Below are 13573 nucleotides of genomic sequence, written 5' to 3'. Positions count from 1 at the left end.
CAGTATAGCCCAGTATAACCAGTATAGCCCAGTATAGCCCAGTATAGCCCAGTATAGCCCAGTATAGCCCAGTATAACCCAGTATAACCCAGTATAGCCCAGTATAACCCAGTATAGCCCAGTATAGCCCAGTATAACCCAGTATAACCCAGTATAGCCCAGTATAACCCAGTATAACCAGTATAGCCCAGTATAGCCCAGTATAACCAATCCCAGCCCATTCCCAGCCCATTCCCAGTACAAACCAGTCCAAACCAGTATAACCAGTTAACCCTTACGTGCTTGGCCTGCTCGGCGATCTCGGCCGGGCTCTGCTCCCAGTATAGCCCAGTATAACCCAGTATAACCCAGTATAACCCAGTATAGCCCAGTATAACCCAGTATAACCCAGTATAGCCCAGTATAACCCAGTATAGCCCAGTATAGCCCAGTATAGCCCAGTATAACCCAGTATAACCCAGTATAACCCAGTATAACCCAGTATAACCCAGTATAGCCCAGTATAACCAATCCCAGCCCGTTCCCAGCCCATTCCCAGTACAAACCAGTACAAACCAGTATACCCAGTAAGGTTTAACCCTTACGTGCTTGGCCTGCTCGGCGATCTCGGCCGGGCTCCGCTCCCAGTATAACCCAGTATAGCCCAGTATAGCCCAGTATAACCCAGTATAACCCAGTATAACCCAGTATAGCCCAGTATAACCAATCCCAGCCCGTTCCCAGCCCATTCCCAGTACAAACCAGTACAAACCAGTAAGGTTTAACCCTTACGTGCTTGGCCTGCTCGGCGATCTCGGCCGGGCTCCGCTCCCACAGCCAGGGGGGCTCGGGGGGGCCGGGGGGGCCCTCGGGGGGGCCCTCGGGGGGCGGGGCCGGCCGGGGGGGCCCGGGGGGGGGAGGGGCTGCCGGGGGAGCCCCCCGAGGACGAGGCCGGGGACACGGGGCTGGAGCCGGTCATCCTGCCCGAGGGCACCTGGGGGAGATTTGGGGCAAAATCAGGCGGTTTTGGGAAAATTTGGGATTTTTAGGAGAAAATTTGGGGTTTATGGGTGGAAATTTGGGGGTTTTAGGGGGAGATTTGGGGTTTTTGGGGGGGATTTGGGGGGTTTCAGTGACACAGGGACACGGGGCTGGAGCCGGTCATCCTGCCCGAGGGCACCTGGGGAGGGCAGATTTGGGGCAAAATCAGGCGGTTTTTGGGAAAATCTGGGGGAAATTTGGGGTTTTTAGGGGAAAATTTGGGGTTTTTAGGGGGAAATTTGGGGGTTTATAGGGGGGATTTTGGGGGGATTTTAGGGGGTTTGGGGGGGTTTCAGTGACACAGGGACACAGGGCTGGAGCCGCTCATCCTGCCTGAGAGCACCTGGAGAGGGGGAATTTGGGGGAAAATCAGGAGATTTTGGGAAAATTTGGGATTTTTAGGAGAAAATTTGGGGTTTTTAGCAGAAATTTTGGGGTTTATAGGGGGAAATTTGGGGTTTTTGGGGCGGATTTTGGGGGGTTTCAGGGGGGTTTGGGGACACAGGGACACGGGGCTGGAGCCGCTCATCCTGCCCGAGGGCACCTGGGGAGGGGAGATTTGGGGCAAAATCAGGGGGTTTTGGGAAAATCTGGGGGTTTTAGGAAAAAAATCTGGGGTTTTTAGGAGGAAATTTGGGGTTTTTAGCAGAAATTTTGGGGTTTATAGGGGGAAATTTGGGGTTTTTGGGGGGATTTTGGGGGATTTAGGGACACAGGGACATGGGGCTGGAGCCGCTCATCCTGCCCGAGGGCACCTGGGGAGGGGAGATTTGGGGCAAAATCAGGCGGTTTTGGGAAAATTCATGGAAATTTGGGGTTCCTAGGAAAAAAATTGGGGTTTTTAGGGGAAAATTTGGGGTTTTTAGGGGGAAATTTGGGGGTTTTGGGGGGGATTTTGGGGAGATTTTGGGGGGTTTTGGGGGATTTCAGTGACACAGGGACACGGGGCTGGAGCCACTCATCCTGCCCCAGGGCACCCGGAAAGGGGAGATTTGGGGCAAAATCAGGAGATTTTGGGAAAATTTGGGATTTTTAGGAGAAAATTTGGGGTTTATAGGGGGAAATTTGGGGGTTTATGGGGGAAATTTGGGGGTTTTGGGGGGGATTTGGGGGGATTTAGGGACACAGGGACACGGGGCTGGAGCCGCTCATCCTGCCCGAGGGCACCTGGGGAGGGCAGATCTGGGGCAAAATCAGGGGGTTTTGGGAAAATTCACGGAAATTTTGGGGGTTTTAGGGGGAAATTTGGGGTTTATAGGGGAAAATTTGGGGTTTTTAGGGGGAAATTTGGGGTTTATAGGGGGGGATTTTAGGGGGTTCCAGGGGGGTTTTCAGGGACACAGGGACACGGGGCTGGAGCCGCTCATCCTGCCCGAGGGCACCTGGGGAGGGGAGATTTGGGGCAAAATCAGGAGATTTTGGGAAAATCTGGGGGTTTTAGGAGAAAACCTGGGGTTTTTAGGAGGAAATTTGGGGTTTTTAGCAGAAAATTTGGGGTTTTTAAGAGTAAATTTGGGGTTTTGCGGGGATTTTGGGGACACAGGGACACGGGGCTGGAGCCGGTCATCCTGCCCGAGGGCACCTGGGGAGGGCAGATTTGGGGGCAAAATCAGGAGATTTTGGGAAAATTCACGGAAATTTGGGGTTCCTAGGAAAAAAATTGGGGTTTTTATGGGAAAATTTGGGGGTTTTAGGAGAAAATTTGGGGTTTATAGGGGGAAATTTGGGGTTTTTGGGGGGGATTTTGGGACACAGGGACACAGGGCTGGAGCCGGTCATCCTGCCTGAGAGCAATTAGGGAGGGGAGATTTGGGGGCAAAATCAGGCGGTTTTGGGAAAATCTGGGGGAAATTTGGGGTTTTTAGGGGAAAATTTGGGGTTTATAGGGGGAAATTTGGGGTTTTTAGGGGGAGATTTGGGGTTTATAGGGGGAGATTTGGGGTTTTTGGGGGGGATTTTGGGACACAGGGACACGGGGCTGGAGCCGCTCGTCCTGCCCCGAGGGCACCTGGGGGAGGGCAGATTTGGGGCAAAATCAGGGGGTTTTGGGAAAATCTGGGGGTTTTAGGAGAAAATTTGGGGTTTTTAGGGGAAAATTTGGGGTTTATAGGGGGAAATTTGGGGTTTATAGGGGGAGATTTGGGGCTTTTGGGGGGATTTTGGGGGATGTAGGGACACAGGGACACGGGGCTGGAGCTGGTCATCCTGCCCAAGGGCAACCTGGGGAGGGGAGATTTGGGGGCAAAATCAGGGGGTTTTGGGAAAATTCAGGGAAATTTGGGTTTTTTAGAAAAAGATTTGGGGTTTTTAGGAGAAAATTTGGGGTTTTTAGGAAAAAAATTTGGGGTATTTAGGGGGAAATTTAGGATTTTTGGGAGGATTTTAGGGGGTTTCAGGGGGGGTTTGGGGACACAGGGACACGGGGCACCTCCAGATTTGGGGCAAAATCAGGCGGTTTTGGGAAAATTCAGGGAAATTTGGGTTTTTAGAAAAAGATTTGGGGTTTTTAGCAGAAAAATTTGGGGGTCTTTAGGAGAAAATTTGGGGTTTTTTAGGAGAAAATTTCGGGTTTTTAGGGCATGATTTGGGGTTTTTGGGGGGATTGGAGAGAAGCCGCTCATCCTGCCCGAGGGCACCTGGGAAGGGGGAATTTGGGGCAAAATCAGAGGATTTTGGGAAAATTCAGGGGAAATTGGGGAAACTTGGATTTTTAAGGGAAAATTTGGGATTTTGGGGGGATTTTCCAGGAATTTGACAGAATTTTAGGAGCATTTTCGGGGGTTTGGGGATCCCAGGGCTGGAAATCGTCATCCTGCCCGAGGGCACCTGGAGATTTGGGGGAAATTCAGGGGATTTTGGGAAAATTTGGGTTTTTTAGGGGAAAATTTGGGATTTTGGGGCGGTTTGGGGGGGATTTTAGGAGATTTTAGGGGATTTTGAGGGGTTTTGTGGGGATTTTAGGGTGATTTTAGGAGATTTTGGGGAGATTTCTGGGGAATTTTGGGAGGATTTCAGAAAGAAATTTGGGGTTTTAGGGAAAACATCTGAAATTTTGGGATCATTTTGGGGGATTTTGGGGCCATTTTGGGGGATTTTGGGGCAATTCTGGGGGACTCTGGGGCCATTTTTGGGGGATTTTGGGGCCATTTTGGGGGGATTTTGGGGGATTTAGGGGCCATTTGGGGGGATTTTGGGATCATTTTGGGGGATTTTGGGGCCATTTTGGGGGATTTTGGGGCCATTTTGGGGGATTTTGGGATCATTTTGGGGGATTTTGGGGCCATTTTGGGGGATTTTGGGGCCATTTGGGGGGATTTTGGGGCCATTTTTGGGAATTTTGGGGCCATTTTGGGGGATTTTGGGGCCATTTGGGGGGATTTTGGGATCATTTTTTGGTGATTTTTGGGGATTTTAGGGCCATCTGTGGGGGGAATTTTGGGGCCATTCCTGGGGGAGATTTTGGGTCCAATTTTGGCGATTTCTGAGCCATTTTTGGGGGAGTTTTGGGGATTTTGAGCCATTTTGGGGCATTTTGGAACTGGTTTTTTTGGTGATTTTTGGGCCACTTTTGGGGCCTTTTTTGGGGATTTTTGGGGCCACTTTTTGGCAGTTTTTTAAGCCATTTTTGGGGGGTTTTGGTGATTTTGGGGTCATTTTTGGGGCCATTTTGCGGATTTTGGGACTATTGTCGGTGATTTTTAGGCCATTTCTGGGGGGATTTTTGGAGATTTTGGGGCCATTTTGGGGCCATTTTTGGGGGATTTTGGAGTCATTTTTTGGCAATTTTGGGGGATTTTAGGGCCATTTGTGAGGGAATTATGGGGCCATTTTTGGGGGGATTTTGGGCCATTTTTGGGGATTTTGGGGCCGTTTTTGGTGATTTTGGGGCCGTTTTTGGTGATTTTGAGCCATTCTGGGGGATTTTTGGGCCATTTTTGGAGCCATTTTTGGGCTCATTTTTGGGGATTTTGGGGCCGTTTTTGGGGAGTCTGGGCCATTTTTGAGCCATTTTTGGGGTCATTATGGGGGATTTTGGGGCCATTTTTGGGGCCATTTTTGACCCATTTTTGGGGCTGTTTTTGGGGGGGATTTTGGGGCCATTTTTGGGGCCATTTTTGAGCCATTTTTGGGGCCGTTTTTGGGGATTTTGGGGCCGTTCTGGGGGGGATTTTTGGGGGCCGTTTTTGGGGATTTTGGGCCATTTTGGGGGGGATTTTTGGGGCCATTTTTGAGGATTTTGGGGGCCATTTTTGGGGGCATTTTGGGGCCATTTTTGGGGCCATTTTTGGGGGATTTTGGGGTCATTTTTGGGGATTTTGCGGCCGTTTTTTGGTGATTTTTGAGCCATTTTTGGGGCCGTTTTTGGGGATTTTGGGGCCGTTCTGGGGGGGGATTTTTGGGGCCATTTTTGGGGATTTTGGGGCCATTTTTTGGGATTTCGGGGCCATTTATTGGTGATTTTTGAGCCATTTTTGGGGCCATTTTTCAGCCATTTTTGGGGCCGTTTTGGGGGGATTTTGGGGGCCGTTTTTGGGGGGATTTTTGGGGCCGTTTTGGGGGTCATTTTTGGGGATTTTGGGGCCATTTTTGAGCCATTTTTGGGGCCGTTCTGGGGATTTTGGGGCCGTTTTTGGGGCCGTTTTTGGGGGGATTTTTTGGGGATTTTGGGCCATTTTTGGGGCCATTTTTCAGCCATTTTTGGGGTCGTTTTTGGGGGTTTTGGGGCCGTTTTTGGGGGGGATTTTCGGGCCGTTTCGGGGGTCCCCCCTCCCCCGCCCCTCCCCCACTTCACCTGGGGGTGCAGCGGTGGGTGGGGGGTGGGGCGGGGGGGCCCCGGGGCCGCCCCCCCCCCCCCGGCCGCAGGGGCTGCTGGGTAGGGGGCGCCTCATGCTGGGGGGGGCGCGCTCCCGGGGCGGCCCAGCCTCACCTGCGCCGCGGCACCTGCACAGGTGAGACACACCTGACACACCTGAGACCTCACCTGGGAACCCCCCAGCATCACCTGAGCCCCCCCAGCCTCACCTGCGCCGCGGCACCTGCACAGGTGAGACACACCTGACACACCTGAGACCTCACCTGACACACCTGGGACCTCACCTGACACGCCTGACACTTCACCTGGGAACCCCTAACCTCACCTGAGCATCCCCAGCCTCACCTGCGCCGCGTCACCTGCACAGGTGAGACACACCTGAGACCTCACCTGGCACAGGTGACACTCACCCTGAGCATCCCTAACCTCACCTGAGCCCCCCCAGCCTCACCTGACCATCCCCAACCTCACCTGAGCCCCTCCAGCCTCACCTGCGCCGCGGCACCTGCACAGGTGAGACACACCTGAGACCTCACCTGACACACCTGGGACCTCACCTGGCACAGGTGAGACTCACCTGAGCATCCCTAACCTCACCTGAGCCCCCCCAGCCTCACCTCTGCCACAGCACTTGCACAGGTGAGACACACCTGAGACCTAACCTGAAACATACCTGGGACAGGTGAGACCTGAGCTCCCCACCCTCACCTGAGTCTGTCCTTCACCTGTCCCACCCCTTACCTGTCCTGCCCCTCACCCGTCCCACCCCTCACCTGTGCAGGTCTCACCTGCCCCGCCCCTCACCTGTGCAGGTCTCACCTGCCCCACCCCTCACCTGCGCGTGCCTCACCTGTGTGCGCGGGGCCCTCCTCCTCCTCCTCACACTCCACTTCCACGGTGCCGGTGAGGCCGGGGGGGGCGTCCTGGGGACAGGTGAGGGACAGGTGAGACACACCTGGGGACAGGTGAGGGACAGGTGAGACACACCTGGGGACAGGGGAGGGACAGGTGAGACACACCTGGGGACAGGTGAGGGACAGGTGAGACACACCTGGGGACAGGGGAGGGACAGGGGAGGGACAGGTGAGGCACACCTGGGGACAGGGGAGGGACAGGGGAGACACAGCTGGGGACAGGGGAGGGGACAGGTGAGGGACAAGTGAGACACACCTGGGGACAGGTGAGGGACAGGTGAGACACACCTGGGGACAGGTGAGGGACAGGTGAGACACACCTGGGGACAGGGGAGGGACAGGTGAGGGACAGGTGAGACACACCTGGGGACAGCTGAGGGACAGGTGAGACACACCTGGGGACAGGTGAGGGATAAGTGAGACACACCTGGGGACAGGGGAGGGACAGGTGAGGGACAGGTGAGACACACCTGGGGACAGGTGAGGGACAGGTGAGACACACCTGGGGACAGGGGAGGGACACGTGAGACACACCTGGGGACAGGTGAGGGACAGGTGAGACACACCTGGGGACAGGTGAGGGACAGGTGAGGGACAGGTGAGACACACCTGGGGACAGGGGAGGGACAGGGGAGACACACCTGGGGACAGGGGAGGGACAGGTGAGACACACCTGGGGACAGGGGAGGGACAGGTGAGACACACCTGGGGATGGGTAAGGGACAGGTGAGACACACCTGGGGACAGGGGAGGGACAGGTGAGGCACACCTGGGGACAGGTGAGGGACAGGTGAGACACACCTGGGGACAGGGGAGGGACAGGTGAGACACACCTGGGGACAGGTGAGGGACAGGTGAGACACACCTGGGGACAGGGGAGGGACAGGTGAGACACACCTGGGGACAGGTGAGGGACAGGTGAGGGACAGGTGAGACACACCTGAGGACAGGGGAGGGACAGGGGAGGGACAGGTGAGACACACCTGAGGACAGGTGAGGGACAGGTGAGACACACCTGAAATACCTGAGAGACCTAAGACACACCTGGGACACACCTGGGGGGTTCTAAGCACACCTGGGGGGGTCTGAGCACACCTGGGGGTGCCTGGGGGGGGCAGGGGTGGGGCACGTACCTGGGGGGGGTCCTGGGCACACCTGAGAGCACCTGGGGGCAGCTGAGAGCACCTGGGGAGAGCAGAACAGGTGAGTCAGGGATGGGGAACACACCTGGGCACGCTGAGAGCACCTGGGGCACACCTGGGGGCAGCTGAGAGCACCGGGGGGGGTTCTAAGCCCACCTGAGCACACCTGGGGGGTACCTGAGGGCACCTGGGGGTACCTGGGGCACACCTGGGGGTACCTGAGCTCACCTGGGGGTACCTGGGGCACACCTGGGGGTACCTGAGCTCACCTGGGGGTACCTGAGCTCACCTGGGGCACACCTGGGGGTACCTGAGCTCACCTGGGGGCAGCTGAGAGCACCTGAGGGCACACCTGGGGGTACCTGAGCTCACTTGGGGGTACCTGGGGCACACCTGGGGGTACCTGAGCTCACTTGGGGGGTACCTGAGCTCACCTGGGGGCAGCTGAGAGCACCTGAGGGCACACCTGGGGGTACCTGAGCTCACTTGGGGGTACCTGAGCTCACCTGGGGCACACCTGGGGGTACCTGAGCTCACCTGGGGGTACCTGGGGCACACCTGGGGGTACCTGGGCACACCTGGGGGTACCTGAGCTCACCTGGGGCTCACCTGGGGGTACCTGAGCTCACCTGGGGGTACCTGAGCTCACCTGGGGGTACCTGGGGCACACCTGGGGGTACCTGAGCTCACCTGGGGGTACCTGAGCTCACCTGGGGCTCACCTGCCCCTCCCCCCCCTCAGGTGCTCTCTGACCTTTGTGGGGGAGGGGAGAACTGAGATTCAGGCTCACCTGGGCTCACCTGTCCCACACAGGGACCCCAAATCCCAAACTGGGACCCCCAAATCCCAAACTGGGACCCAAACCCCAAACTGGGACCCCAAACCCCAACTGGGACCCCCCAAATCCCAAACTGGGACCCCCAAATCCCAAACTGGGACCCAAAAACCCCAAACTGGGACCCAAATCCCAAACTGGGACCCAAATCCCAAACCAGGGACCCCAAACCAGAGACCCCAAACCAGAGACCCCAAACCCCAAACCAGAGACCCCAAAACCCCAAACCAGAGACCCCAAACCAGAGACCCCAACCTCAAACCAGAGACCCCAAACCAGAGACCCCAAACCCCAAACCAGAGACCCCAAACCAGAGACCCCAAACCAGAGACCCCAAACCAGAGACCCCAACCTCAAACCAGAGACCCCAAACCAGAGACCCCAAACCAGAGACCCCAAACCCAAACCAGAGACCCCAAACCCCAAACCAGAGACCCCAAACCAGAGACCCCAAACCAGAGACCCCAAACCCCAAACCAGAGACCCCAAACCCCAAACCAGAGACCCCAACCCCAAACCAGAGACTCCAAACCAGAGACCCCAAACCCCAAACCAGAGGACCCCAAACCAGAGACCCCAGACCCCAAACCAGAGACCCCAAACCAGAGAGCCCAAACCCAAACCAGAGACCCCAAACCAGAGACCCCAAACCAGAGAGCCCAAACCCAAACCAGAGACCCCAGACCCCAAACCAGAGACCCCAAACCAGAGAGCCCAAACCCAAACCAGAGACCCCAAACCAGAGACCCCAAACCAGAGACCCCAAACCCCAAACCAGAGACCCCAAACCAGAGACCCCAAACCAGAGACCCCAACCCCAAACCAGAGACCCCAAACCCCAAACCAGAGACCCCAAACCAGAGACCCCAAACCAGAGACCCCAAACCCCAAACCAGAGACCCCAAACCCCAAACCAGAGACCCCAAACCAGAGACCCCAAACCCCAAACCAGAGACCCCAAACCCCAAACCAGAGACCCCAAACCAGAGACCCCAAACCCCAAACCAGAGATCCCAAACCCCAAACCAGAGACTCCAAACCCCAAACCAGAGACCCCAAACCAGAGACCCCAAACCAGAGACCCCAAACCAGAGACCCCAAACCCAAACCAGAGACCCCAAACCAGAGACCCCAAACCAGGGACCCCAAACCCCAAACCAGAGACCCCAAACCCCAAACCAGAGACCCCAAACCCCAAACCAGAGACCCCAAACCAGAGACCCCAAACCAAACCAGAGACCCCAAACCAGAGACCCCAAACCCCAAACCAGAGACCCCAAACCCCAAACCAGGGACCCCAAACCCAAACCAGAGACCCCAAACCAGAGACCCCAACCCCAAACCACAGACCCCAAACCAGGGACCCCAAACCCCAAACCAGAGACCCCAAACCAGAGACCCCAAACCCAAACCAGAGACCCCAAACCCCAAACCAGGGACCCCAAACCCCAAACCAGAGACCCCAAACCCCAAACCAGAGACCCCAAACCAGAGACCCCAAACCCCAAACCAGAGACCCCAAACCCCAAACCAGGGACCCCAAACCCCAAACCAGAGACCCCAAACCAGAGACCCCAAACCCCAAACCAGAGACCCCAAACCCCAAACCAGGGACCCCAAACCCAAACCAGAGATCCCAAACCCCAAACCAGAGACCCCAAACCAGTCACAGCCCCTGACCCAACATTAAACCCCACACCGGGGGGTCCCTCACCCCTCACCCCACACCGGGGGTCCCTCACCCCACACCGGGGGTCCCTCACCCCTCACACCGGGGGTCCCTCACCCCCTCACCCCACACCGGGGGTCCCTCACCCCTCACCCCACACCGGGGGTCCCTCACCCCACACCGGGGGTCCCTCACCCCACACTGGGGGTCCCTCACCCCACACCGGGGGTCTCTCACCCCTCACACCGGGGGTCCCTCACCCCTTACTGGGGGTCCCTCACCCCTCACACCCGGGGGTCCCTCACCCCTCACACCGGGGGTCCCTCACCGGGGGTCCCTCACCCCTCACACCGGGGGTCCCTCACCCCTCACACCGGGGGTCCCTCACCGGGGGTCCCTCACCCCTCACCCCCTCACACCGGGGGTCCCTCACCCCTCACACCGGGGGTCCCTCACCGGGGGTCCCTCACCCCTCACACCGGGGGTCCCTCACCGGGGGTCCCTCACCCCTCACACCGGGGGTCCCTCACCCCTCACCCCTCACTGGGGGTCTCTCACCTCACACCGGGGGTCCCTCACCCCACACTGGGGGTCCCTCACCCCACACCGGGGGTCCCTCACCCCACACCGGGGGTCTCTCACCCCTCACAACCGGGGGTCCCTCACTCCCCACACCGGGGGTCCCTCACCCCTCACTGGGGGGTCCCTCACCGGGGGTCCCTCACCCCTCACACCGGGGGTCCCTCACCTCACACCGGGGGTCGCTCACCCCTCACCGGGGGTCCCTCACCCCTCACACCGGGGGTCCCTCACTCCCCACACCGGGGGTCCCTCACCCCTCACACCGGGGGTCCCTCACTCCCCACACCGGGGGTCCCTCACCCCTCACAACCGGGGGTCCCTCACCCCTCACACCGGGGGTCCCTCACCGGGGGTCCCTCACCCCTCACAACCGGGGGTCCCTCACCCCTCACCCCTCACTGGGGGTCTCTCACCTCACACCGGGGGTCCCTCACCCCACACTGGGGGTCCCTCACCCCACACCGGGGGTCCCTCACCCCCACACCGGGGGTCTCTCACCCCTCACACCGGGGGTCCCTCACTCCCCACACCGGGGGTCCCTCACCCCTCACTGGGGGTCCCTCACCGGGGGTCCCTCACCCCTCACACCGGGGGTCCCTCACCTCACACCGGGGGTCGCTCACCCCTCACCGGGGGTCCCTCACCCCTCACACCGGGGGTCCCTCACTCCCCACACCGGGGGTCCCTCACCCCTCACACCGGGGGTCCCTCACTCCCCACACCGGGGGTCCCTCACCCCACACCGGGGGTCCCTCACCCCTCACCGGGGGTCCCTCACCCCACACCGGGGGTCCCTCAGCCCTCACCCGACCCCGCCGCCCCCTCCCCCCGTTACCGATCGCTCCCGGCCGGTCCCGCCGCCTCACGGGGGGGGGCAGCGGAGGAGGAGGACGAGGAGGAGGAGGAGGAAGAGGCGGAAGGACGGCGCGGGACGGGCCCTGAGGGGAGGGGGTGCCCCGGGGAGGCGCCTCCGCTGCCGCTCCGCCTCCGCCGCCAAATGGCGGCCGGGTGCCCCCCTCCCCCCCTCACCGAGACCCCCCCCCTCCCTGCACCCCCCAAACCCCCACCCCCCGGGGGCCCCCCCCGGGCCCTCCGCCCCCCTCTCCCTCAGGGCTCACGGGAAATGGAGTCCGCGCCGCTGAGGGGGAAGACGCCGGCAAATGGCGGCGGCCGCGCGCGCGCCCGGCCGGATCTCGCGAGAGCGCAGCGCTCCGCCAATGGGCGCTCTCGCGAGATCTCGCGCGCCGCCCTCCTCCTCCTCCTCCTCCTCCCACCCCCTCAGCTCCTCCCGCCTTTCCCGCCCCCCCTCAGATCTCGCGAGACCCCCCAATTCAGACGCATTGCGATCTCGCGAGATCTCCTTCCTTTCTCCCCCCCCCCCTCCGCGCCCTCCTCCTTCCCGCCCTCCCGCCACACCAAATGTCGCGAGACCTCGCATCGAGTAGAACGGCGGTCTCGCGAGATCTCGCTCCTCCCCCCCCCACCTTCACGCCCGCCCACTCCAAGTCTCGCGAGAGCGCTGTGCGTTTGAATGGACGCTCTCGCGAGATCTCGGCCGGCCCCTGCCCTTTCTCGCCGTCTCCCCACGCTACGCCGTCCCGCCCTCCCCCCTCGCGAAGTCTCGCGAGATCGCAACGCTTCCCTACGGGCGCTATCGCGGTGTTTTAGCCCCCTCCTTCCTCTCTCCCTCCCGCCTCCTTCGGGCCTTCCTCCCCCGCCCTCATCTCCCTCCCGCCACACGACGTCTCGCGAGATCGTACCGCTTCTCTACGGGCTCTCTCGCGAGATTTTAGCACCCCCCAAGGAACTGAGGCTTTTCGCTCGCTCCCGCCTCCTTCCCGCTCTTTCTGCACATCTCGCGAGATTGCCGTCCTTCTCAATGGGTGTTCTCGCGAGATTTCCCCCGCCTTTCCCTCATCCCCCCTCTTCCCGCCGCGCCAAATCTCGCGGGTCTTCTGCGCCTTTCAATGGTCGCTCTCGCGAGATTTCACTTCCTTCAACTCGTCTCGCCGCCACAAGTCTCGCGGGAGCGCAGGACGTCTCCGTGCGAGCTCTCGCGAGATCTTAACCCCTACAACCTCCCCTCCGCGCCGCCCTCCCGAGTCTCGCGAGATCCTCAGCACTTGTATGGAAACTCTCGCGAGATTTTGCTTCCATCCCACCGCCCGCCCTTTCCCCACCTCTCTCTCGCGAGATTTGAAGTGTCGAGGAGAAAAATCTCGCTTGTTGGCCCCGCCCATTTGTGGGCGTGGCTTAAATAAAGGAGGCGTGGCCAATCCGCAACTCCACCCGCTTCCGGTGTGAAGGCCGCCATCTTGTACCCACGGCCACGTGGGAAACCGCGCGCCGCCATCTTGGCCCCTGGGCGCCGCCATCTTGGCTGCGCCGCGGAGGATGACGGGACTCGCCCCCTCCCAAAACTCCCGGAGAAGTTTTTTGGGATTTTCCAACTTTTTTTATCCAAACGGAGCCAAAACGGGGCAGGAACAGAAAAAAAATTCCCCCGTTCGGCCCCAAAACGCGCGCGGGGGGAGGGGAGGGGCCCCAAAGGTCACCTGGGCACACCTGGGCACACCTGGGCACACTTGGTGTCACACC

At 59.3% G+C, this 13573-nt stretch overlaps 1 protein-coding gene across 1 annotated transcript; it reads right to left on the bottom strand.

Moving 5' to 3' along the window:
• Positions 1–760: 760 nt before the first annotated feature.
• On the bottom strand, positions 761–12316 carry LOC128803022 (basic proline-rich protein-like). The gene is made up of 6 exons (XM_053969597.1): positions 12313–12316; positions 11811–12021; positions 7881–7932; positions 6684–6756; positions 6325–6338; positions 761–973 (listed from the first exon to the last, which is right to left on the bottom strand). Exons 1-6 carry the CDS (start codon positions 12314–12316, stop codon positions 761–763), a joined length of 567 nt encoding a protein of 188 aa, XP_053825572.1.
• Positions 12317–13573: the final 1257 nt, after the last annotated feature.

This window comes from Vidua macroura, unplaced genomic scaffold (assembly GCF_024509145.1).
Source record: "Vidua macroura isolate BioBank_ID:100142 unplaced genomic scaffold, ASM2450914v1 whyUn_scaffold_260, whole genome shotgun sequence".
NCBI classification, from domain to species: Eukaryota; Metazoa; Chordata; class Aves; order Passeriformes; family Viduidae; genus Vidua; species Vidua macroura.
Note: the sequence above shows the minus strand (reverse complement) of the source record. Positions and strands in the feature narration are given on the sequence as shown.